This window comes from Dromiciops gliroides, chromosome 1, assembly GCF_019393635.1.
Source record: "Dromiciops gliroides isolate mDroGli1 chromosome 1, mDroGli1.pri, whole genome shotgun sequence".
Lineage (NCBI taxonomy): Eukaryota > Metazoa > Chordata > Mammalia > Microbiotheria > Microbiotheriidae > Dromiciops > Dromiciops gliroides.
In genome coordinates, this window is record NC_057861.1 from 46922047 (window position 1) to 46945441 (window position 23395).

Genomic DNA, 23395 nt, shown 5'->3' on the forward strand with positions numbered 1-23395 from the left:
GTCTATTGTACCTTGCCACGGAACAGTGTTGGGAGTGGCCTAGGCTCAAATTCATACTGCTTCTTCTCAGTGAAATATCAGGCAAAGTTGCCAGCCATGAGAGCCATGGAAGGTTTGAGAAGGGATAAAAATGTTTGGAAAATCCTTTGGTGGATTTCTTTCTTTCTTTCTTTCTTTCTTTCTTTCTTTCTTTCTTTCTTTCTTTCTTTCTTTCTTTCTTTCTTTCTTTCTCTCTCTCTCTCTCTCTCTCTCTCTCTCTCTCTCTCTTTCTCTCTCTCTCTCTCTCTCTCTCTCTCTCTCTCTCTCTCTCTATTTCTTTCCCTCTTTCTTTCTTTTTTGTGGGGCAATGAGGGTTAAATGACTTGCCCAGGGTCACACAGCTAGTAAGTGTCAAGTATCTGAGGCCTGATTGAACTCAGGTCTTCCTGAATCCAGGGCTGATGCTGGAATAGTGAGTGGAATAGTGAGTGACTTAGGGAAGTTTGAAAGAGCTACTTTGGGAGGTTTGAAAGGGTTCTTTCCTCATCTCCCTCCCTCTTACCCTGTTCTTCTAAGAGACAGGCTTCAATGGCCGAGTCCAAGGACAATGGTTCAGGGGAAAATGTTGTTCAATAGAAGGATCACTAAATTCACCATAACATCCTCAGCAGAGATATCCCATCCTTCCTCTTCTACCCTAAGGTCCATTAAAAGTGGGTACAGAGATATAGACAGATATAGGGGGACAGAAATTAAGGGCCTCTCTCTCTCTTACAAGTCTTGTTCTATGGAGTCTGTGCTCAATAAGAATGTGATAGATTTTCAGGGTGACTCATTCTTCAGGCAGTCAGGAGAGATCAGGTATCCAGGGATCCTTACTGAGCTGGACTAGGTTATGCCACTGGGATGGACTCAGTGGGAAGCTTGTTAGTCCCTTGAACCTTCCGGGCCCGAATATCTGTGATGTCATTGGACTGGAGTCTTCCATTACTCTGCTGTTTCGTTGTTGACTGCTCATCACCTATGTCCGGCTCCTCTAGGTCACTCCTCATATCATTCTTCAGCTGAGAACCAGAGGGACCATCAGTCAATAAGCATCTATTAATCACTGAGCAAAGCAATAGAAAAACCAAGACAAAAGGGCAACAGGGCCTGCCCCTAAGGAACTTCCATTCTATTGGGAGAAATAGCCTGCACTTATACAATTATATACAGAATATGTACAAAGTAAATAGACAAGGAAGTTTTGGGATGGTGGCAGTAGAAGTTGGGGGTGGGGAGGAAATCAGGAAATGCCTAATTTAGGTGATGCTTGAGCTGAGTCTTAGAGGAAATAAGGAATTCTAAAAAGCAGACATGAGAAGGGATTACATTTCAGGCATGGGGGGACAACCTGTGCAAAGACACAGAAATGAGACATGGAGTATCCTGGATGAGGGACAGCAAGAAGGCCAGTTTGTTTTTGTTTTTGTTTTTTTTTGGTGGGGCAATGAGGGTTAAGTGACTTGCCCAGGGTCACACAGCTAGTAAGTGTCAAGTGTCTGAGGCCAGATTTGAACTCAGGTACTCCTGAATCCAGGGCTGGTGCTTTATCCACTGTGCCACCCTAGCTGCCCCCCAAGAAGGCCAATTTGACCAGACAGAATTGTGAGTGAAGCAATGGGAGCAATATATAGTGAGGCTGGGAAAGTAGACTAGGGCTAAATGGTACAGGGTTTTAAATGACAAATAGAGTCTATACCTCCTTGGTTATGGGGGGGGGGTAGTTATAGGGAGGTGGTAATAGGGAGTTACTGGGATGGCCACTTGTCATCGATTCTGTTTGCTGTTTCACCCTCTGGATCACTGGACCTTGCATTTGTCCTGGCACTGTGTGAACCCTAACATTCCCTTTCCTTGATTTCCAGTTTTGGAACATACATCATTCCATTGCTCTGGAAAGGGCATGTTGATCATGACTCCATTTACAATGCCAATGACTTTCCAAATGGGATAATGTTTGTAAAATCTTTCACAAACCTTAAAGCACTACATTAAAGCTCGCTATTCTTCTAAAACCAAAACAAACCTCTTTGCCCACCACTAGCCTCTATGTGTTGTCTCCCCTTTCTTTAGGGTACAGTCTCAATTTTTTTTTATTGGTATTGCTGGAGCATTGTTAAGGCTTTTAATAAGTGTTTTTTAATTCATTCATTCATTGAGTAGGAGAGTTTATTCTTTATTCAGTGAATGAATTTGTAACCCAGTCTAGGTCCTGGTGGCTATCTATCAACAAGCAGAGCTCTGTCCTTCCTTCTTCCTTCAATGAGTTCAGTGTCTAGTTTACAGTATTTCTCACCCCACCCAGAACTCCTACTCTCATACTAGGTAATTCAATATACCCGCTGATGCTCCCTGAAATACTCTAAATTTCTAACTCAACTATTCAACTTCCATGATCATACCCTTGAGGTTGCTATCAGCCACAAATATTCTATTTTCATGTACATAAAGTCTGGGATTCTCTTATCTAACCACAATCTTTTATCATTCCATCTTTCCCTTTACTTTATTGTGCCCAACCTTGTTCTTCATGGTGACCTCCAATTTCCTCTCCGCCATTCCTCAGTTCCTTATCAGGCTATCACCCCATCACTGACTACACTCTCCTCCTTTTCTCATCTTGACCCCTTGGTAACTCAGTCCAATTGGACTTCTTCAAGACTCCTGCAGTATTCTTCTCTCTACTCCCTCAGCTGAGCACCTCACTTCCTACTTAACTGAAACAATTGATGTCAGGCCCTCATCTCCCCTCATCTTCTCATATCACTCAGGCACCTTCTCCCACTATTTCCTCTTTCATTATTCTCTCACATAAAATTGGTGCCCTTTCTCCTTGCCCATGTAAATTCCTTGATGTGCACCCTTCATTTCATCCCTTCCCATCTTCTTAAGCATACTGTTCTCTCTATCATCTCCTTTCTGGTCTAACCTGTGTTTTGGGGAAAACACTTTTTTAACTGTGTGAAGGATGAATTAGTTAGTTCAGGTAAAATGTGATAAGTACCTGAACTAGGATGATGGGAGTGTCAGTAGAGAAGGAATTGGAAGGGTGAGATATTGGGGGGGTTGAAGTGACAAGATTTGGCACCTGATTGAATATGTAGGGTAAGATGGATTGGAAAAGGATGGACAGAGATGGAGTGAAAGAAATGAGTGAGGGAGAGAGAGAAGAGAGAGATGAGAGAGAGACATAGAGAGAGAGAGAGACAGAAACAGAGAGAGACAGAGAGGCAGAGATTGGGAAAGACAAGAGGTGAAAGACAAAGACACTGGACAAGATGTCTTGCTGGCATTACTCAGGTGCCTATTGGCACTAGGATGACAGGCTTGAGTTTCCATGCTCCAGTTCTACCTCCAGTACCTTCCTTTCCCCACCTTCTCCTTTACTGATGGTCATGTGTTTGGGGTAGGGTGGGTAGGCAAGGGCAAGGTTTATACCTACCTGACCCTCTGATAAAAGCTTACAGAACATTTTGAAGATGAGGAAAGACCAGAAGAGATTGAGACTCTGTGCAACCACCAGGAGGGCATTGGAAAAATAGTATCCAAAGAAGAAGTGGTTATTTGTCTGGAAAACATAGTAGGTATCAAAGATGACTCTGTAAGAGAGAGAGAGAAACTGGGGGTCATGATGCGGGGAAGGGAGGAAGCAGGCTGCCAGGGCTTAGCCCCCTTGGTCATTAGAAACAACCTTGTTATCCCCCAAAATGGCAGGGTCAGAGTAAAGCTCCTGGGATTGGGGAAGAACTTCCTGAAAGGACCCCTAGACTCTCCTGGCCTGTCCTCATCCCATATTTCTCACACATAGAAGGACTTGTCAGACAGGAGGCTTACTCCTTTTCCTAGGGGGCAGCTCCTGGCAGGAGAAGGTCCCCAGGACTCGACCATTTTCCTCGTCCCTGCCCTCATCCCACCTCACCTCCTAGGACCAGGCTCACTTGATTGGGAAGATAATGAGTCGGCTAGTGAAGAACACCAGGGCAAAGAGGACGAACACCGTGTCCTGAGCTTTCTTCCACTTTGCATAATTTAACATCTTACATGCCTGGAAGGAGACAACAGAGGGAATTTTGGTAACACATAAACTCTGAGTTGGGAGGAGGCCTCAGAGGGTACCTGGTATAATCTACCCTTGTCCAAGAGTCTCCCTAGATTAGTCATTATTTCTTTTAATATCCCTCATGAAGTCTTTTTCCTGTTTATCTTTTTATACTTCTCCTGGGTCTTGTATTTCACCTGGAGGCCTTACAATGATGGGGAACGCCTACATCTCGCAGATCATGCATTCTACTTTCAGAGAGCTTTGTACCTTAGGAAGTTTTTCTTAGATGTAACCGAAAGATGCCCTTTGGAAGGTGGGCTGACTTTCAGGGCATTGACCCCTGAGAAAGAGTCCTACCCTATCCTTTTTATTTTTGGTAGGACAGAACTAGTCGCAAGATAAACACACATAAATGGGTCGTGATATTCATTGTAGATCTTATCCCCCTCAAATCCACTCCTCTGGAGAACTTCTCCATTTCTCTCAATTGGCACCACACTCTCATTACTCAGATTGGAAACCTCACCGTCATTCTCGACTTTTCACTTTTGCCAGCCCACCACATATACACATCCACATCTCTTGTCTATATCCTCTTATATTCAGTTATCCAGCCATCAGAATTTGGGTTAGTTCCTCTTGCCTGGATTACTATAAGCAACCTTGTTACTGGACTTCCTGCTTTTTTTCTCACTCCAGTCTATTCTCCACTCAGTTGACAAAGTAATCTTCCTAAGGTACAGGTCCAATCATATCACTCCCCTGCTACCAGTGGCTCCCTATAATCTTCCCTGTGTGTGGCATTTAAAGCCCTTCATGACCTAGCCATAGCTTACCTTCATCTATTTATCTATCTATCTATCTATCTATCTATCTATCTATCTATCTATCTATCTATTCATTTATCTATCTATCCATTTATTTATTCATTCATTTATTCATTTATCTATCTATCTATCTATCCATTTATTTATTTATTTAAGTGAGGCATTTGGGGTTAAGTGACTTGCCAAGGGTCACACAGCTAGTAAGTGTGAAGTGTCTGAGGTCGGATTTGAACTCAGGTCCTCCTGACTCCAGGGCTGGCGCTCTATCCACCTAGCTGCCCCCACAGTGTACCTTTTCAAAGTTATTAATCACCTTCCTATGCACTATTCTTTTTTTTTTTTTTTTTTTTTTTGGCGAGGCAATTGGAGTTAAGTGACTTGCCCAGGGTCACACAGCTAGTAAGTGTCGAGTGTCTGAGGCCGGATTTGAACTCAGGTCCTCCTGACTCTAGGGCTGGTGCTCTATCCACTGTGCTAGCTAGCTGCCCCTATGCACTATTCTTTAATCAAGGCTGGTCTATTTCCTGATCTTCAAACTAATTAAAAAATATAATTAAGGGAGGCAGGGATATACAAACAATAATGGCTAGCATGTATATTTTGTTGTTCAGTTGTTTCAGTTGTATCCGACTTCGTGACCCTTTTAGGGGTTTCCTTGGATACTGGAGTGGATTGCAATTTCCTTCTCCAGCTAATTTTACAGATGAGGAAATGGAGGAAAACAGGGTTAAGTGACTGATAGTTTGTTGATTGATGGATTAACTGTTACTTACCCTGTTTTGGACACTAAGTCTTTCTGAATGTAGCCCAAATGGCATTAACTTTTGTGGTTGTCATTGTCATTCCCTGAACTCCCATTGTACTTTCTATTCACTGACCACACAGGGCTTTTCCAAAGAAAGCATTGTTCAGACACGCCTCACTATCTTCTCCTTGTAAAGTTGATTTTTCTCCCCATCCCAACTATAGCTCTTTGCATATTCTGCCCTAGCACAGGATCTTTAGGGACACTGGTGGACATTCAAGCTGTTGCTTCCAGCCTCCCTCACTTTCTCCCATGAATACATTAGTAAAGCCACCATTGATTCTATTAACCAAGTTATTCAGGGCCTCTGTGGCCTGTGTAGATCTGCAGAATTATGCCCACCTAGCCAACTTTCCTCCTCTTTCAGTTGCCCCCTTCCCAGACTTATATATCTTTCTCCTCCCTGCCTCCCTTTTACTCCTTCCAAGGCCTGACTGGAGAGGGAAGAATTGAAGCATGCTGGGCTGGAAGAGGTCTTCAAACAGAGGTACCTGCCATCCCCTGAAAGCTAAGCAGGAGGCCTGATGATTGCACTGCTGCATGAATGCCTCAAATGTTGGACTGGGGCTTGATAATTATTTTGGCCTTTTACTGAAGGACATAGACTGTGCTAGAATGGTACAGGAACTCCTGATTAGCACCTGTGACTGGGGTGTTGAAGGTCCACAGAAAATCAGGAAGACAGCCTTGGAACCTTGCTCCTTGAAGTAGGTCATGAGAATTGTGGGAACATCTGGGCCAACTCTCTTTTGGGGCCCTTCACTATGAGGGCTCTTTGCTAACACTTTTGCTCCCTTGGACTCCCAGCAAGGTTGGGGAAGAGATTGCTCTACTGTCCATACCTCTGCAGTGCAGGTCATAGACCAGTGATCCTGAGAAACAGTTATTTTCACCCATGGTGGTAACCTTATAGGTAGAGAATTCCAGAGTTCTGCATTCAGGCATCAGCTCACCAGATGGAAAAGAGTTTCTCAGAGAGGACAGCCATTCCTATTATAGACCTGTAGCTGAAGAACCAAAGTAATCCCTGCCCTGGATGGTTAGGAGATCTGCGTCTTGACAATGAAAGCCTGAGGCCAGTGTGAAATATCTGTCCCATTGTTCCACTAAGGGCCTGTGCCTTTGTGTAGAGCTAATGGTGATGTTTTATGTTGCTGTATTGTCAGTTCTGCTATAATGTGTCTTGAAAATGAGAATTTGTCCCAACATGATTGATATATTGCAGAACACTTTGAGCAGAACAGGAATTTCAAGTTTGTTTCTATTCAATTTCTTCTGCAAAAACCAGCAAGAGAACCCAGAAAATGGTACCACTCAACAGTAACCGAGGAGCTGCAACCCTTCCTGACACCCACCTCCATAAGTGACCTTCAGGGCTTTGTCAAGGGAAAGTGTCATTGTATATCTCCTTGTACAGTAGGAGCTGAGAGCAGAGAAAGGCTGGTCTATGCCACCCCTACCTTCATCCATACTCTCTTCTGCCATGGCCTCCCACCAACTTGTTCATGCATGTAGGGCCCAGGTGCAGCAGCAACCCAAGGCCAAGGGCACAGCCTCCATTTGTTGTTCTATTTATGCATTTCTTTTTGTTTTGTTGCCCCACTGAAGGGCAATGGGGGTTAAGTGACTTGCCCAGGGTCACACAGTCAGTAAGTGCCAAGTGTCTGAGGCCTAATTTGAACTCAGGTCCTCCTGAATCCAAGGCCAGTACTTCATCCACTGTGCCACCTAGCTGCCCCTCTATTTATGTATTTCTTAATCATTTAATATGTATGAATATGTGCTCTGCTTTTTTTTTTTTACTAGGTTATCTTTTTTGTGTGTGTGGCACTGATGGAGTTTTTGAGTTTTGTGCCTTTAACCTAATTATCCTCATAAACTGTCTTTTTATTGGGTGATTTCAAATGGCACTGTATTTCTTGGGAATGCTTATGTCACATTATAGCAGAATAAATGTATTTGTGAATGCACACTTGGGAGTCTTTTGCATCAGGCATTCCCTGTCGTGGGGGAAATAAACAGCTGTCCTATACTAATTACCTATATTGCATAATGAGAACTTTTTTATTTTAGAAGGGACCCAGTTAGTATGCCTTCTCCCCTATTATGGGGAGACCCTAGATGTGAACCATAGCTAAGTTTTTTTTGGTTTTTGTTTTTTTTTTTGCAGGCAACGGGGGTTAAGTGACTTGCCCAGGGTCACACGGCTAGTAAGTGTCAAGTGTCTGAGGCTGGATTTGAACTCAGGTACTCCTGAATCCAGGGCCAGTGCTTAACCACTGTGCCATCTAGTTGCCCCCATAGCTAAGTTTTGTATTTAGAGATTTCCCTGAATTTTACTCTCTGGTAGGGATAGAGCTGGGGCAGCTAGGTAGTGCCATGTATGGAACACACGACCTGTAGTCAAGAAGAGCTGTGTGACCCTGGTCAAGTAACTTGACCTTTATTTGCCTCAGTTCGTCATCTGTAAAATGGGGATACACTAGAGAAGAAAATGGCAAACCACTGCAGTATCTTTGCCAAGAAAACCCCATGGACAAAATCCATGGGGTCACATAGAGTTTTCCATGACTGAACAACTCAACAACAGCAACAACAACAAAGGGGCAAAGCAAGGAGAGAACAAGTCTTACCTCTCTCTTTTGGGTCATTCCCTTTCTCCCCAGGGATGCAGTCCTGAATTCCTACTTCTGTTAGGGCTCCCTGGGCCAACAGGTAAAATGGACTACAATAATGGTAGGGGGGGCCAGCTAGGTGGTGCAGTGGATAAAGCACTGACCCTGGATTCAGGAGTACCCGAGTTCAAATCCAGCCTCAGACACTTGACACTTACTAGCTGTGTGACCCTGGGCAAGTCACTGCCTTGCAAAAAAAAAAATAATGGTAGAGGAATTTAGGGACAGCCCTGTTCCCTTCTTTGGGGCTGTGGCCCCTGCACACATGAGGCTCTCAGGAATTCAGGATGATCCCAGCTACACTCCTCCAGGCTGGGCTCACTCACCTCCATGAAGATATCTGATACGTCATGTAGCAGCATCGTCAGGGCACCAACATGCACAAAGTTGACAACATAAGAGTAGGAGATCAAAGTGACAGCCATAAAATGGTGGATGACATGCCCCTGGTAGTCCTGGGAAGAGGAGGGCAGTCATGAGGCCAGGACCTTGCAGACTTCCCAGAGGATGCAGCTGACTTTGCCCACGCTCAGGGTTAGACTCTGATCCACAGCCTTACCTTTCTTCTTCTCCCCACTTCTGACCTGACTACCTACCTGAGAGACCTACCTTCTTAGGGAAGGTTCCAGTCCATCAAGAGTAAGAAGAGATTGAGGTGAAGGCCAAGGAGAGATGGAGGAGAGTTATATGCTTGATCATATGGTGGAGAGGGAGCTGGAGTTTGGGTTAGATATGTACTAGTGGTAGGAGCTCCAGAGAGAGCACCTTGGCTGTCGAATTGAACAGAATGGGTTTGGCTCCCTTAGTGTCTCACCCCCTAATCTAGTTTGTCACAGAGTACACTGAGCTCAGGTGAATCAGGTTTGCCCTTACTGTTTCCATTGAATGAGGCCCTATGATTGACCATAAGGATTGGCCTTCAGGGCCAGGACACAGCAGGACACTTTTCTCATTGGGGCAGACACTAGATGCCAGGCTATTCTTCCCTCTTCTCCTTTGACTGGGAAGACAGGGGCTTTTCCCCAAACCTGGGGTCCCTCTGGACTCACCTTCCTCTTCACGTCGAAAGACAGAGTGAGCAGCAAGGAGAAGTAGAAACTGAGTTCTGAGAGGTACCACCAGTATATACCAGGATGCAGAGGCTGAGGGTCAAAGCAGCCACTTGGTTAATGGTGTTGCCCATAGATAGTCACAGGGGGTCAACAGGGAGCCAACTATTTAGGAACTCCAGTACAATGGAACCAAGCACCCTACTTTACCCTATTCTCCTGCCATGTTAGGCTATGGCATATGGTTAGAACACACCTGAACTAGTCCTCCATAAATCAGGTCATGTCCAGCAATCAAGCATTCAACAAGTATCTATTAAACTTACCTACTATGTGCCAGGCACTGGGCTAGGTACTGGGGATACAAAGGCAAAAATGAAACATTTCCTGCCCTCGAGAAGCTTTCATTCTAATAGAGGAAACAACACATTTACACACATACAAGCATTCAAAATGCACACATATATACACATATACACATATGTATATAGTACACGTGTATATATATATACACAGAAAATGGGGGGAAAGTCACTAGCATCTGCGTAATCAAGAAAAGCTTCAGAAAGAAAGTGGCATTTGGACTGACTCCTTTTTTTGTTTGTTTTTGGTGGAGCAATGAGGGTTAAGTGACTTGCCCAAGGTCACACAGCTAGTAAGTGTCAAGTGTCTGAGGCTGGATTTGAACTCAAGTCCTCCTGAATCCTTGACCACTGAATCCTTATCCACTGTGCCACCTAGCTGCCCCTGGACTGAATCTTAAAGGACTATAGTGATTCTAAAATGTGGAGGTGAGGAGGGAGTGCATTCTAAGCATGGGGAATGGTAATGAGATGGGAGAGGAAGAACCATGTATGAAAAAAGTAAGAAGTCTAGTTTGAGGAGGAGTATACAATAAGGCTGGAAAGGTAGGTGGGAGTGAGGTTATTGGCTTTAAATACCAAACACAGTAGTTCATCTTTGACCTTTGAAGTATCAGGGAATCAATGGAGTTTATTGAATTAGGACATGATGTAGTCAGACCACTCTCTTGTAGTTGTATGTAGGATGGATTGGAATGGGGAGAGACTTAAGGCAGGGAGATCAGTGAGGAGGCTATTGTTATAATCTATGTGAGAGCTTATGAGGGCCTATGGCTGTGTGAGTGGAGAGAAGCAAGACAGATGGGGCAGTGTTGGGGAGGTAGATACAAGATGTAGGAACTGAGTGGATATGGGGAAGGGAAAGGGAAGTATTGAGAATGACTACCACATGGAAATCTCAGTTGGAAGGATAGGGCTGCTCTCAATGGAAGAGGGAATTAAAATTTTTTAAAGTAATTAGCATTTTTATTTATAGTTTTGAGTTTCAATTTTTATTTTTCCTTCCCTCCCTTCCCTACCCCCTCTCTGAGGCTATAAGCAATCAAATATGGGTTATAAATGTATGATTATGTAAAACATTACCATATTAGTAATTTTGTACAAGAAAACTTGAATAAAAGAAAAAAATGAAAATGAAAAATAGCATGCTTCAGTCTGTGTTCCATCAATATCAGTTCTTTCTTGGGAGGTGGATAGTATGTTTCATCAATAGTCCTTTGGAATTGTCTTGAATCATTGTATTGTTGAGAACAGTTAAGTCATTCACAGTTCTTCATCAAACAATATTGCTGTCTCTGTGCACAATGTTCTCTTTGTTTTGCTCACTTCACTATACATCAGTTCTTCCAAGTCTTTCCAGGCCTTTCTGAAATCATCCTGCTTGCCATTTCTTATAGCACAATCATATTCCATTACCATCATATACCACAGCTTATTTAGCCATTCCCCAATTTATGGACGTTCCTTTGATTTCCAAATCTTAGCCACCACAAAAAGAGCTCCTATAAATATTTTTGTACAAATGAGTCTTTTTCTCTTTTGGGGGATATCTTTGGGATATAAACCTAGCAGGGGTATTTATGGATCAAAGGGTATGTACAATTCTATAGTCAACAGGGAAGTTTAGAAGATGGATTTGTTTAAATTAATAAATAAAACTAAGAGCTGGTTTTATGGAAAAAAACCCTGATAAGATAGATAAGCCGTTGATTAATTTGATTTTTTTTTTGTGAGGCAATTGGGGTTAAGTGACTTGCCCAGGGTCACACAGCTAGTAAGTGTCAAGGGTTTGAGGCCAGATTTGAACTTGGGTCCTCCTGAATCCAGGGCCAGTGCTCTATCCACTGCACCACCTAGCTGCCCCTGGTTAATTTGATTTTTAAAAAGAGGAAAACCAAATTATCATGATCAAAAATGAAAAGGGTGAATTCACCACCAATGGAGATGAAATTAAAGCAACAATTAGGAGCTATTTTGCCCAATTGTATGTCAATGATTTTATGACACGAATATGGTGCTCGGACCTAAACTAGGAAGAGCCAGAACAGAGAAAGAAAACCATAGACAAATTTCCCTAATGAATATTGATGAAAAAATTCTAAAGAAAATATTAGCAAGGAGATTACAGAAATATATCACAAAGATCATACAGTATAACCAGGTGCGATGTATGTGCAAAATGCCAGGCTGGTTCAATATTAGAAAAACTATCAGCATAATTGACCTTATTAGTAACAAAACCAACAGAAACCATATGCTTATCTCAATAGGTGCAGAAAAAAACTTTTGAAAAAAAATACAGCACCCATTCCTATTAAAAACACTAGATGAGGGCAGATAGGTGGCACAGTGGTTAAAGCACTGGCCCTGGAGTCAGGACCTGAGTTCAAATCCGGACTCAGACACTTGACACTTACTGTGTGACCCTGGACAAGTCACTTAACCCTTATTGCCCCACAAAAAAAAAATAGAATAAAAACACTAGATGACCCAGTAATACCACTATTAGGTCTGTATCCCAAAGAAATCATAAACAAGTGGAAAGGACCCACATGTACAAAAATATTTATAGTAGCTCTCTTTGTGTTGATAAAGAGTTGGAAAGCGAGGGGATGCTCATCAATTGGGGAATGGCTGAACAAGTTGTGGTATATGAATGTAATGGAATACTATTGTGCTATAAGAAATGTTGAGCAAGCCGATTTCAGAAAAACCTGGAAAGACTTAAGTGGACTGATGCTGAGTGAAATGAGCAGAACCAGGAGAATATTGTACACAGTAAGAGCAAAATTGTACTAATGATTAACTGTGATAGACTTAACTCCTCTCAGCAATACGATAATCCAAGACAATTCCAAAGGACTCATGATGAAAAATGCTCTCTGCATCCAGAAAAAAGAACTGTGGAATCTGAATGTAGATTGAAACAAACACTCTATTTCTACTTTTTTCCAAGGTATTCCCCTTGATTCTTCTTTCACAACATGACTAATGTGGAGATATGTTTAATGTAATTGTACATATATAACCTATATAAGATTGCTTTTTGTCTAGGGGATGGGGGAGGCAAGGGAGGGAGGGAGAAAAATTTGGAACTCAAAATCTTATAAAAACAAATGTTAAAAACTATCTTTACATGTAACTGGAAAAAATATTATTAAGATTAAAAAAAAACCCCAAATAATAAAACACTAGAGATCATAAGAATAAGCTAACAGCCTTCACAATAAGATCAAGGGGAAGCAAGAATGCCCATTTTCATCACTATTATTCAATATTGTACTAGAAATGGTAGCTATAGCAATAAGAGAAGAACAAAGAAATTGAAAGAATTAGAATAGAGAATAAGGAAACAAAACTATTACTCTGCAGATGACATGATATATGCTTAGAGGATCCTAAAGAATCAACTAAAAAAACTACTTGAAATGATTAGCAACTTCAGGAAAGTTGTAGAATATAAAATAAACCTACACAAATCCTCAACATTTCTATATATTACCAACAAAGTTCAGTAGCAAGAAATAGAGAAATCCAAAATAATTGGAGACAAGATAAAATACTTGGAAGGCTACCTACCAAGACAAACCAAAGGAATTATATTACAAAACACTTTTCACACAAAATTAGATCTGAACAACTGGAAAAATATCAATTGCTCATGGGTAGGCTGAACAAATATAATAAAAATGACAATTCTACCTAAACCAATTTACTTATTCAGTGCCGTACTAATAAAATTACCCCAAAATTATTTTGTGGAACTAGAAAAAAAGTAACAAAATTCATTTGGAAGAAAAAAAGGTCAAGTATAGCAAGGGAAGTAATGAAAACAAGTGTGAAGGAAGGTGGCCTAACTGTACCAGATCTCAAGCTGTATTATAAAGTGGCAACCATCAAAACTATCTGGTGGTGGCTAAGAAATAGAGTGGTGGATCAGTGGCATAGATTTAGTTATACAAGATACGTTAGTAAATGACCATAGTAGTCTAGTGTTTCATAAATCCAAAGACCCCAGCTTTTGGGATAAAAACTCATCGTTCAGCAAAAATTGCTGAGAAAATCGGAAAGCAGTTTGGCAGAAACTATGTATAGACCATCATCTTAAGCCATGTACCAAGATAAGATCAAAATGATTACATGATTTAAACATAAAGAGTGATAACATAAGCAAATTAGGAGAGCAAGGAATAGTTTACCTGTCAGATCTATGGAGAAGGGAAGAATTTCTGACTAAATGAGAAATAGAGAGCATTACAAGATGTAGAATGGACAATTGAGATTATATTAAATTTATTTATTTTGCACAAATTAAACCAATGTAACCAAGATTAGAAGGAAACTAGAAAACTGGGAAACATTTTTCAATAAAGGCCCTATTTTTCAAATACATAGAGAATGGATTCAAATGTATAAGAATCCAAGTCATTCCCCAATTGATAAATGGTCAAAGGATATGAACAGGCAGTTTTCAGATGAAGAAATGAAAGCTCTCTATAGTCATATAAAAAAAAAAACTCAATCAGTATCGATTAGAGAAATGCAAAGCAAAACAACTCTGCAGTACCACCTCATAGCTATCAGATTGGCTAATATGACAGAAAGGGGAATAATAAATGGAGGGGATGTGGGAAAATTTGGACACTAATTCATTGATTGAGTTGTGGACTGATCCAACTATTCTGGAGAGCAATTTAGAACTGTGGCTAAAGGGCTATAAACCATGCAAACCATTTGATTCAGCAATACCACTAGTAGGTCTGTATCCAAAAGAGATCAAAAAAAGGGGAGAGGACCTATTTATAAAAAAAAAATATTTATAGCAGTTCTTTTTGTAGTGGCAAAGAACTTGAAACTGAGGGGATGCCCATCAATTGAGGAATGGTTGAACAAATTGTGGTACAGGATTCTAAAGGAATATTATTGTGCTATAAGAAATGACGAGCAGGCAGATTTCAGAAAAACCTGGAAAGACTTAAGTAGACTGATGCTGAGTGAAGTGAGCAGAACCAGGAGAACATTGTATACAATAACAGCAACACTATAAGATGATCAACTGTGAATGACTGAGCTATTCTCAGCAATACGATTCAAGACAATTCCAAAGGACTCATGATGAAAAATGCTATCCAGAGAAAGAACTGATAGAATGCAAATTGAAACATGCTGTTTTTCACTTTCTGTATTTTTTCATGTTTTTTTTTTCCCTTTGGGTCTGTATCTTCCTTCACAACATGTCTAATATGGTAATATGTTTTGTGTGATTGAACATGTGTAACCTATATCAAATTGCTTACTATCTCAGGGAAGGGATGGTGAGAGTAGGAAAGAGAAAATTTGGAACTCAAATATAAAAAAAATGAACATTAAAGATTATCTTTACATGTTACTGGGGTAAAATAAAATATTATTTAAAAGGGGGTAGACATAAAGTCTTAAGTGTTAAAGTATAAACATTTAAAAAATCAATTTCCCAAGTACAATATGGGATAGAGGTTGTTCATTACCAATCAGTCCTGATATACATACATATACACATATACATATACACGCACACACACACACATATATATATATATACACACATACATATACATATATAATCTTTCTCTATCATCTCTCTATCTCTGTCTCTGTCTCTATCTTTTTTCTTTTTCTTTTTTTTTGTGTGTGAGGCAATTGGGGTTAAGTGACTTGCCCAGGGTCACACAGCTAGTAAGTGTTAAGTGTCTGAGGCTGAATTTGAACTCAGGTCCTCCTGACTCCAGGGCCGGTGCTCTATCCACTGTGCCACCTAGCTGCCCCCTATCTATCTATCTTGCTACTGGACTTAGATGGCTCCAGAGGAGAGAGGGAGGCTGGTGACCTTGCACAGCCCTTCCTCACTTAAATCCATTTCATTGCAAGTCATGACATTACCTCCCAATGTCATGGTCCTTTTCAAGAATGAAGGACAGACAATAACAATAACATCAATCTGTCTGAAAAATATCTGGGGGTTTTAGTGGACTACAAGCTCAATATGAGTCATCAATGTAATGAGACAATTCAATATTAGTCTAAATTATGAGAGGAATAATATTCAGCACTAAGTACGTTCTTTTGCACAAAATTATGGAGGAATTTGTTGAAAGATACAGGAAAAGATAAAATCAAAGGAATCTATAGAGGTGAGCAGAGTAACCTCTTCATTAGAGACATATAAAAGTAAAAAAGGGGGAATATTGTTTAGGGGTTTTGAGATATGGCCAAGGTAAAAAGAGGGAGGTCATGGCAAATAGCCTATTTCTCTTAATAAAGTATGGGACAGGGGGCAGCTAGATGGCGCAGTGGTTAAAGCACCGGCCCTGGACTCAGGAGTACCTGAGTTCAAATCCGGCCTCAGACACTTGACATTTACTAGCTGTGTGACCGTGGACAAGTCACTTAACCCCCGTTGCCTAAAAAAAAAAAAAAAAAAAAAAAAAAAAAAGTATGGGACAAGGTCCTCAGCCAAGTCAGCATATGCAATAGGAGTTCTATGAGCAGTTCAATGAGAAAAGAAAAGATTTAAGACAACTTTTGTAGGGAATATCAAAGACATTCAATTGCAGGAAGAAATTATAGTGAGTCTGATTTGGAGTTCTGGGTGCCATATTTTGGGAAAGACATTGAAAAACTGGAGAAGGTTGTAAAGGAAAGTAATCAGGATAGTTATGGGCCTTGGGGTCACTTTGATTATGATCAGGATTTATTAAAATAATTGAGTATAGTTAGCTTAGGGAAAAGAAAATAAATTGAAGACATGGTTATAATGTTTCTATATACTTGAAGGGCCATTATGTGGAAGACAACCCCAGAGGGAAGAACTAGGCTCAGTGGAAGGTGGCTAGAGGGTTAGATTTAGGTTCAATGTAAGACCAAACTTCTTTTTTTTCTTCTTCAGGGCAATGAAGGTTAAGTGACTTGCCCAGGGTCACACAGCTAGTAAATGTCAAGTGTCTGAGGTCAGATTTGAACTCAGGTCCTCCTGAATTCAGGGCCGGTGCTATATACACTGTGCCATCTAGCTGCCCTCAAAACCAAAATTCTTAACAAAGAGTGTTGTCCTAAAGTAGACTGGGCTGCCTTGGAAAGCATGAGATTTGCCCTCCTTGGAGAACTTCAAGTAGAGGTGAGGTGAACAATTTTTGAGTAATTATAAAGGAAGATTTTGTTCAGTTATGAAAGCCTTTCTAGTCCTTTCCAATGTTGAGATTTTGTGATTTTGAAGGTAGGGGTTTGGAGGAAGGATAGTTGAAAATTGTATTTGTATAGCAAATACATTCATTTCTGACCAATAGGAGGTATAGTGGATGGTGTACTGGACCTGGAGTCAGGAAGACCTGAGTTCAAATCTGAGTTGTGTGACCTTGGGCAAGTCATTTAACCTCTGCCCGTCTCGGTCCTTTATCTGTAAAATGAGGATAATCATAGCACCTCCTTCAGAGATAATATTTGTAAAGTGTTTTGCAAACCTTAAAATGCTATATAAATGCTAGTTAGCTAGCTGGCTAGCTATCATCGTCATCCCTACCACCACCATGATCATCATCCCCATCATCCCCATCATCCCCATCATCCCCATCATCCCCAGGGCTTGTTTCAGTGGACAAATTTGGCACAGGGCTTTGTCCAGACAATGCTTACCTGCTTAGGGTATCCGATCCACATTGTCTCTGGCTCTCTAAACCAGCCTTTCTAGAAGAAAGAAGGGACATGTCCTAGACACTGCTCTCAGAATCACTAGTTCCCATACGTAATGGCTCCTCCCCATAGCCTTGAGTCTTCCCCTAGTGAACTGTAAGCACTCAGCAGGAATGACTGTATTGCCAACCGAAATCACCTCCCATTTTTATCCTGACCTCCCCTTTCTCCTTCCTGCCCAGGCTCAGAGCAAATCAGAATCAAACTTAAGTGGTATAACCCGTGGCTAGATCATAGGCATGATCATTTGTTCTTTCTACATCTCTCCAGGCCATTAACATATCATCCTCTTATTAGCTCTGGAATAATTTAAAAGGGGTATGGGCTGAGTTAGAGAAGTCTGTCAAACTAGGAAACTTAACCAGTATTCCTGTCTAAAAAAAAAAAAAAAGATGTCAAGGTTTCAGCAGTGTAATATGGCAACCCAAAGAGCTAAGTGTACACTGGGCTGCCATAGCTTCTGGGCATAGGGAGGAGTATTCTTATTGTACTCTGTCTTCATTAGAGCTCATCTGGAGGATTGGGTACAGTTCTATGCACCATGATTGAAGAAGGACATGGAGGGTAACCAGTAACAAGAAGTAGGTGAATTTGTCTGGAATATGGTGTCTATGTGGGGGTTTAAGTGTGATAAGACAGATTAAAGCCAAACTGTGAAGGGCTTTACAGGTCAAAGAGAACAGTTTGTATTTTATCCTAGAGGCAAGAGAGAGTCATTCAAATTTCTTGAGCAAGGAAGGGACATGGTCAGACAAGAGCTTCAGGAACATCTGTGTGGAGGCCGGACTGTTAGAAGGGAGATAGTGGAGGCCACAGAACAAACTAGAAGGCTATTGCAATGACAGGGAGCAGAGGTGATGAGGGCCTGAATTATGGGGGCTCTAGTGGGAGTAGAGACGTTATAGAAATAGAAAATAGTAAGATTTGGATGGGGAAGGGATTTGAATTCATATCATATGAGGATCTACTAGAGAAACTGAGTGAATTTAGCCTGGAGAAGACTAAAGGGGAACATGATGACTGTTTTCAAGTTAGTTGTCACGAGGAGGAGGGATTCACCTTGTCCTGCTTAGCCCCAGAAGGCAGAACCAGGAGTAATGGGTATAAGTTATAAAGAAGTCAATTTTGGCTTGATCTCATGAAAAACTTCTTAATGAGAACTGTCCCTGAATGGAATGGGCTACTCTGGGAGGTGATGTCTTCCCCCTTCATGGAAGTCCTCAAGCCAAAGCTAGGTGATGGCCATTTGTTAGGTATGTTATAGTGAAGACTCCTTTCCTTTGTGGATTAGGTCCCTTCCAATTCTCAATTCTGGGATTCTGTGATCTACTCCTTCCTTCTCCCCTCCCCACCAAGCCTAGCCTTGCTCCCTCTGAAACCCTAATTTCTATGATCAAATGCCACTATTTCTGTTTCAGTTCCTATCTAACTCAGCCTGTCTGTAGATCACACTGACCAGTCTAACAACATCACCCTTAGAGAGTCTGTGACCTTGCCTCTCCCAACCTCAACACCACAGGAGCTGCAACGTGGGGTGATATAAGAGGATGAAGGACATGATTTAGGATGGATAGGGGTAAAGATGGATTGGGAGCAAGGTAAGGGTGAGGTGACAATGAAATGGATGGTAGAGAAGGGAACAGGATGCAAGAGAAAGACTGTGGGGATAAAGTGTATATAGAGAACCTAAGAGGGCAGAGAATGGAGGAGCATAATCAAGAAGAGAAGAATCAAGGGAATGGAAATAGAAAGGATTAGAGGACAAAAAAGAGACTGAAAAAATAAGGGATGGGGGAGAGATGAAGAGAATGAGAGATGAACAAAAAGTCACAAGGGGCAAAGGGAGAGGAATGATTAATATGGGGACATGGGAATGGAGAGGGTGGGAAGGGATGGGAAGGATGGGGAAAGCAAGAAAGGTCAAGGTGAACAGTATGGGAATAGAGAACTGAGGACAGGGAGAGAGAAGATGAGGGAATAGAAAGACTTGGAGGATGATGGAAGAGGACAAATGGGCAGAAAAAAGGCAGAAGGACAAAGACAATGGGATGGAGAGGATGGGGAGTCAAATGAGGAGGGATGGTGATGTGGTAGAGATGGGACAGGACATACTCACATTGAAGAAGATGAACAAGCCTCCAAAGAAAGTACAGCAATAATATAAAAATCTCCAACTGAAAATATAGAATTGGGGTTGAGATGAATGAAGTTATATTGCTGGGGTCAGAGGGAGTGGGTGAAGAGATGAACAAATGGGGACCCTGGTTTCCAACTCAGGCCTGTTTCCATGGCCCACTGACCAAAGTCTAGATGCCTTGGGTGCCCCAAGCTCACCAGGTTTCAGAGAATTTCTTGCTCATTAATGGTCGCTCTTGATTTCTGCGGTGTCGAAACCAGCGCTCGGCTTGTCTTTCAGAGAGACCACACTGGCTGGCTAGGTGATTTAGCTCGTCCTGGGGACAGCAGGAAAAGATTAGGGGGGTAGAGCAGACAAAGGGAGGATTGTAACTTTAGTCCTCTCTCCCAAGTTCACATAGTGTCTCTAATCAGGGAGTTCCCACTCTGTTCCAGAGACCTGGAAACTTCTAAGAGCATGACAGTGAGCATGCTTCAGTCCAATGGGTTTGAGCCTAGTCTCTAGGGGCAGGGTCCAAGGACCTAGCTACTTCCTTCCTGAGGACTCTCTCCCCATGCTGGGGCACAATTCCCACAATCAAAGCATTCCCCAAGCCATACCCTGGCTCCTGCCCTAGCTGTGTTGCCCTTTGGGGAAGATGGGGTCCACACTGGGGAGGGGAAGTCTCTGAAACCAACTTGCCAGGCACTATGAAAAAATTAAAATTAAACATTTCCTGCTTTCACTGAGTTTACATTCTATTAGGGAGAGACACCATGTGCACATGTAAGTAAACCCAAAGTAGATGTAAGTAAGTACAAAGTAATTTCAGGAGAATATTAACAATTGGGAAAATTGGGAAGAGTTTCTTGAAGGAGGTGGAAGCCTAGAAGGGAGTCAGGGTTTCCACAATGAAGAAATGAGAACATTCCTAGAGAGGAAGGAGAACATGGCACACATGGAATCCACCCCATACAATGGCATTGAGGTGGGAGATGGAATGTCAGATACAAATAACAGCAAGTAGGTGAATTTGGCTAGAATAGAGTGTGTGTGGGTAATGATGTGCAATAAGTCTTCAAAGATAGACTGGAGACCAATGGTAGAGGGCTTTCTTAGAGTCAATAAAGAGCTGTGACAAAATAATGGGTTTTGGGGGTCCCAGAGGCTCCCCACTCGAGGGCCTAACTCCAGAGCCTTGCCTGATCGCTTTCAGAGCTAGCCTAGAGTCAAGTAAAGTTGAACCTAAGACTCTGAATAGAGACAATAGAGATTAAAACCCATACCTACCTGAAAGCCTCTCCCCTCAGAGGGTCTGTTCTCTGGACTCTGACCTCAGCATGTACTGCTCATTTTAATATGGACCACCCTTAAGTCCAGTACACCAATAGATCTGAATGATGCTAGCCAATTAACTTTGAACAGTGTGTAAGGGCTGCCTCTCCTCCAGACCATAGGGAGATTACGCTCTCTCATGTTCTCTTGGCCTGGGATGCTGAAGGAGGCAGCTACATGGCCCCCTCACTCTCACTCTCTCTCTCTCTCTCTCTCTCTCTCTCTCTCTCTCTCTCTCTCTCTCTCTCTCTCTTTTCTATCTAGGTATGTAGGGCTTCTGAATTCTAATTCTGAACAATATTCTCTTTTTCTTTACAAACATTTAATATGCTTTAATAAATGGTTAATGCCAAAGACTGGTGCTATAGCCTCAAATTAAAAAATAGCAATATATTAGAAACCCCAGCTAAGTTCCCTAAAACTTGGGACAGAGATAGGCACCCCCATATAATTTCTTTTTTTTTTGCGGGGCAATGGAGGTTAAGTGACTTGCCCAGGGTCACATAGCTAGTAAGTGTCAAGTGTCTGAGGCCGGATTTGAACTCAGGTACTCCTGAATCCAGGGCCCGTGCTTTGTCCACTGCGCCACCTAGCAGCCTCACCCCTATATAATTTCAAATGACATAGAGCCATTCAGGGGAGCAGAGAGGTGGCACAGTCAGACATGTGCTTTTGGAATATGATTGGTAGCTGTGTGGAGCATGGACTGTGAAGGGGAAGACAATGGTGGCAGTGGAACAAATTATGAGGTTATTGCAAAAATTGGGGTGGGAGGCAGAGGTGGTGAGGTCCTGAATTAAAGTGGCTGTGGGAAGAGTAGAGAGAAGGGCATGGTTTCAGAACATGTTATGGAAAGAGAATCATCAGGATTTGGCCATTGATTGGGGAGAAAACCCATGTCTACAGGATATAGAATGGGAAAGCTGGGAATGAGCTTTTATAGATGAGAAAATTAAAATTAAAATTCCAAAAAAAGGTCAAGTGACTTGATTAAGGTCATAGAGCGAGTCAGTGGCAGAGGTGGGATTAGAAGCCAGGTCTTGTGAACTCTTAATCCTCTTTGAGGTTAGAGGTTGTTGGATCTTGATGTTTAGAGTAAGTATCCTTCTCTCTAGAAGAAATAGCAACACAGAGAGTAGGTGTCTGAGTGAGCCCTGGGCATATAACACGTCCCATCTCTTCCACTTCTTATTCAAGGACCATTGAACATCAGAGACTGCCCTGCTGAAGGGGATAGAGACTTAAACCTTCTAAGATTCTTAACGGCATCCAAACCTGGAGCCTGCTCACCTTTCCAGGATTCTTTCTTTGGGTTTGGAAAAATGACTCCAGGATGGGGTTGGGAGTTGCCTTGATCCTGAAGGGGTCACGCACACCCATGGCTCTGCTCAAAGGCAACCCTATGAGTCTGGGACAGGAGACAGGAAGAGCTGAGTACATAGAAACTCTTTGATTAATGGCTCTTTGGGAACTCTCTGTCAAATCTAGCCCACCAACTGATCTACCATAGCTAATGTGGCATAGCTTGAGGGAGATGGAGCATGGGGGGAGGCTGTATGAAGAAGAAGGGTGCCTGTGGGGCACATATTGGATACTTAACTTAGAGAATAGGACATCACATATTTTCCTTATGGGAAGGATTTCTGGGCTGTCAAGAAAGAGGGCAGGAAGATCCCTTTTAGTGGATCAGATGGCTTCCACAAGATGCTGGGCCACAGCCAAAGAGCAATTTCCTTCTCTGAAATTTATTAAATGTTTGGTAAACACCTATTGTGTACCAAGCCCAGTGTCCAGGGCTAAGGGAAGGTATAGCCTTTAAGATACCATCCTTGCCCTTAAGTTTGTGGTCTGATAGGGGAATAAGTCACCCATATAGATATCTGTATATAAGGATCTTTATTAAAGATATTTGAGAGAAAGATTGTTTTCATAGTCAAGGTTTTCCAGAAATAAAAGGCATCTACAAAATTAAAATTTTTTTTGTTACCAAAGGGAATAAGGGGAAACCCCTCACAGTTGACTCACCTCTCACTGGCATATCTAACTACTATCAAGACAAATGTCAGGGGAATGACTGCCAGCAGGTCTTTTGGATGAGGGTATGTGATGCCATCTGAATCTTCTAAGTCAGCCCATGTGTACCCGGGAGGCATCCAGTATTCATCCTTCCAAAATGACTCATACATGTTGGCCAGCATCCTGAGGGTAAGGCATCAAATGTCTTAACAGGGATTGGCAGGGAAAAGCATAAGTTGATTATTCAAAAACTCTGGTTAACAGAGTCAGTGCACCCAGATCATCAATATTAGAGAAAGAGAAGGTCATAACTATGAGAAACCTTAAGAAAGTCTAACCACAGTCTTACAGATAGAGAAACTCAGGTGGAAAAATAGGAGGAGACTTAACCAAGGGCACATTGCGAGTCAATGACAGCTAAG

General features: G+C 41.9%; 1 protein-coding gene across 1 annotated transcript; it reads right to left on the bottom strand.

The window, feature by feature from the left end:
• Nucleotides 1-327: 327 nt before the first annotated feature.
• LOC122736214 (ceramide synthase 4-like) lies at nucleotides 328-23155 on the bottom strand. Its single transcript, XM_043978323.1, has 10 exons — nucleotides 22983-23155; nucleotides 22248-22365; nucleotides 19841-19959; nucleotides 19623-19680; nucleotides 17450-17500; nucleotides 9420-9512; nucleotides 8697-8825; nucleotides 3960-4066; nucleotides 3464-3620; nucleotides 328-1043 (listed from the first exon to the last, which is right to left on the bottom strand). Exons 1-10 carry the CDS (start codon nucleotides 23153-23155, stop codon nucleotides 873-875), a joined length of 1176 nt encoding a protein of 391 aa, XP_043834258.1. The 3' UTR covers nucleotides 328-872.
• Nucleotides 23156-23395: the final 240 nt, after the last annotated feature.

Bases quoted from the DNA above. Each gene is read 5' to 3' on its own strand.
- LOC122736214 (XM_043978323.1), bottom strand. From the start codon at position 23,155: ATGCTGGCCAACATGTATGAGTCATTTTGGAAGGATGAATACTGGATG. The intron at 17,501-19,622 runs GTGAGTATGTCC...TCTTTCTTCTAG, and splicing joins GCTTGTTCATCTTCTTCAAT to AAAGGCTGGTTTAGAGAGCC. The intron at 4,067-8,696 runs GTGAGTGAGCCC...GTCTCCTTCCAG, and splicing joins TATCAGATATCTTCATGGAG to GCATGTAAGATGTTAAATTA.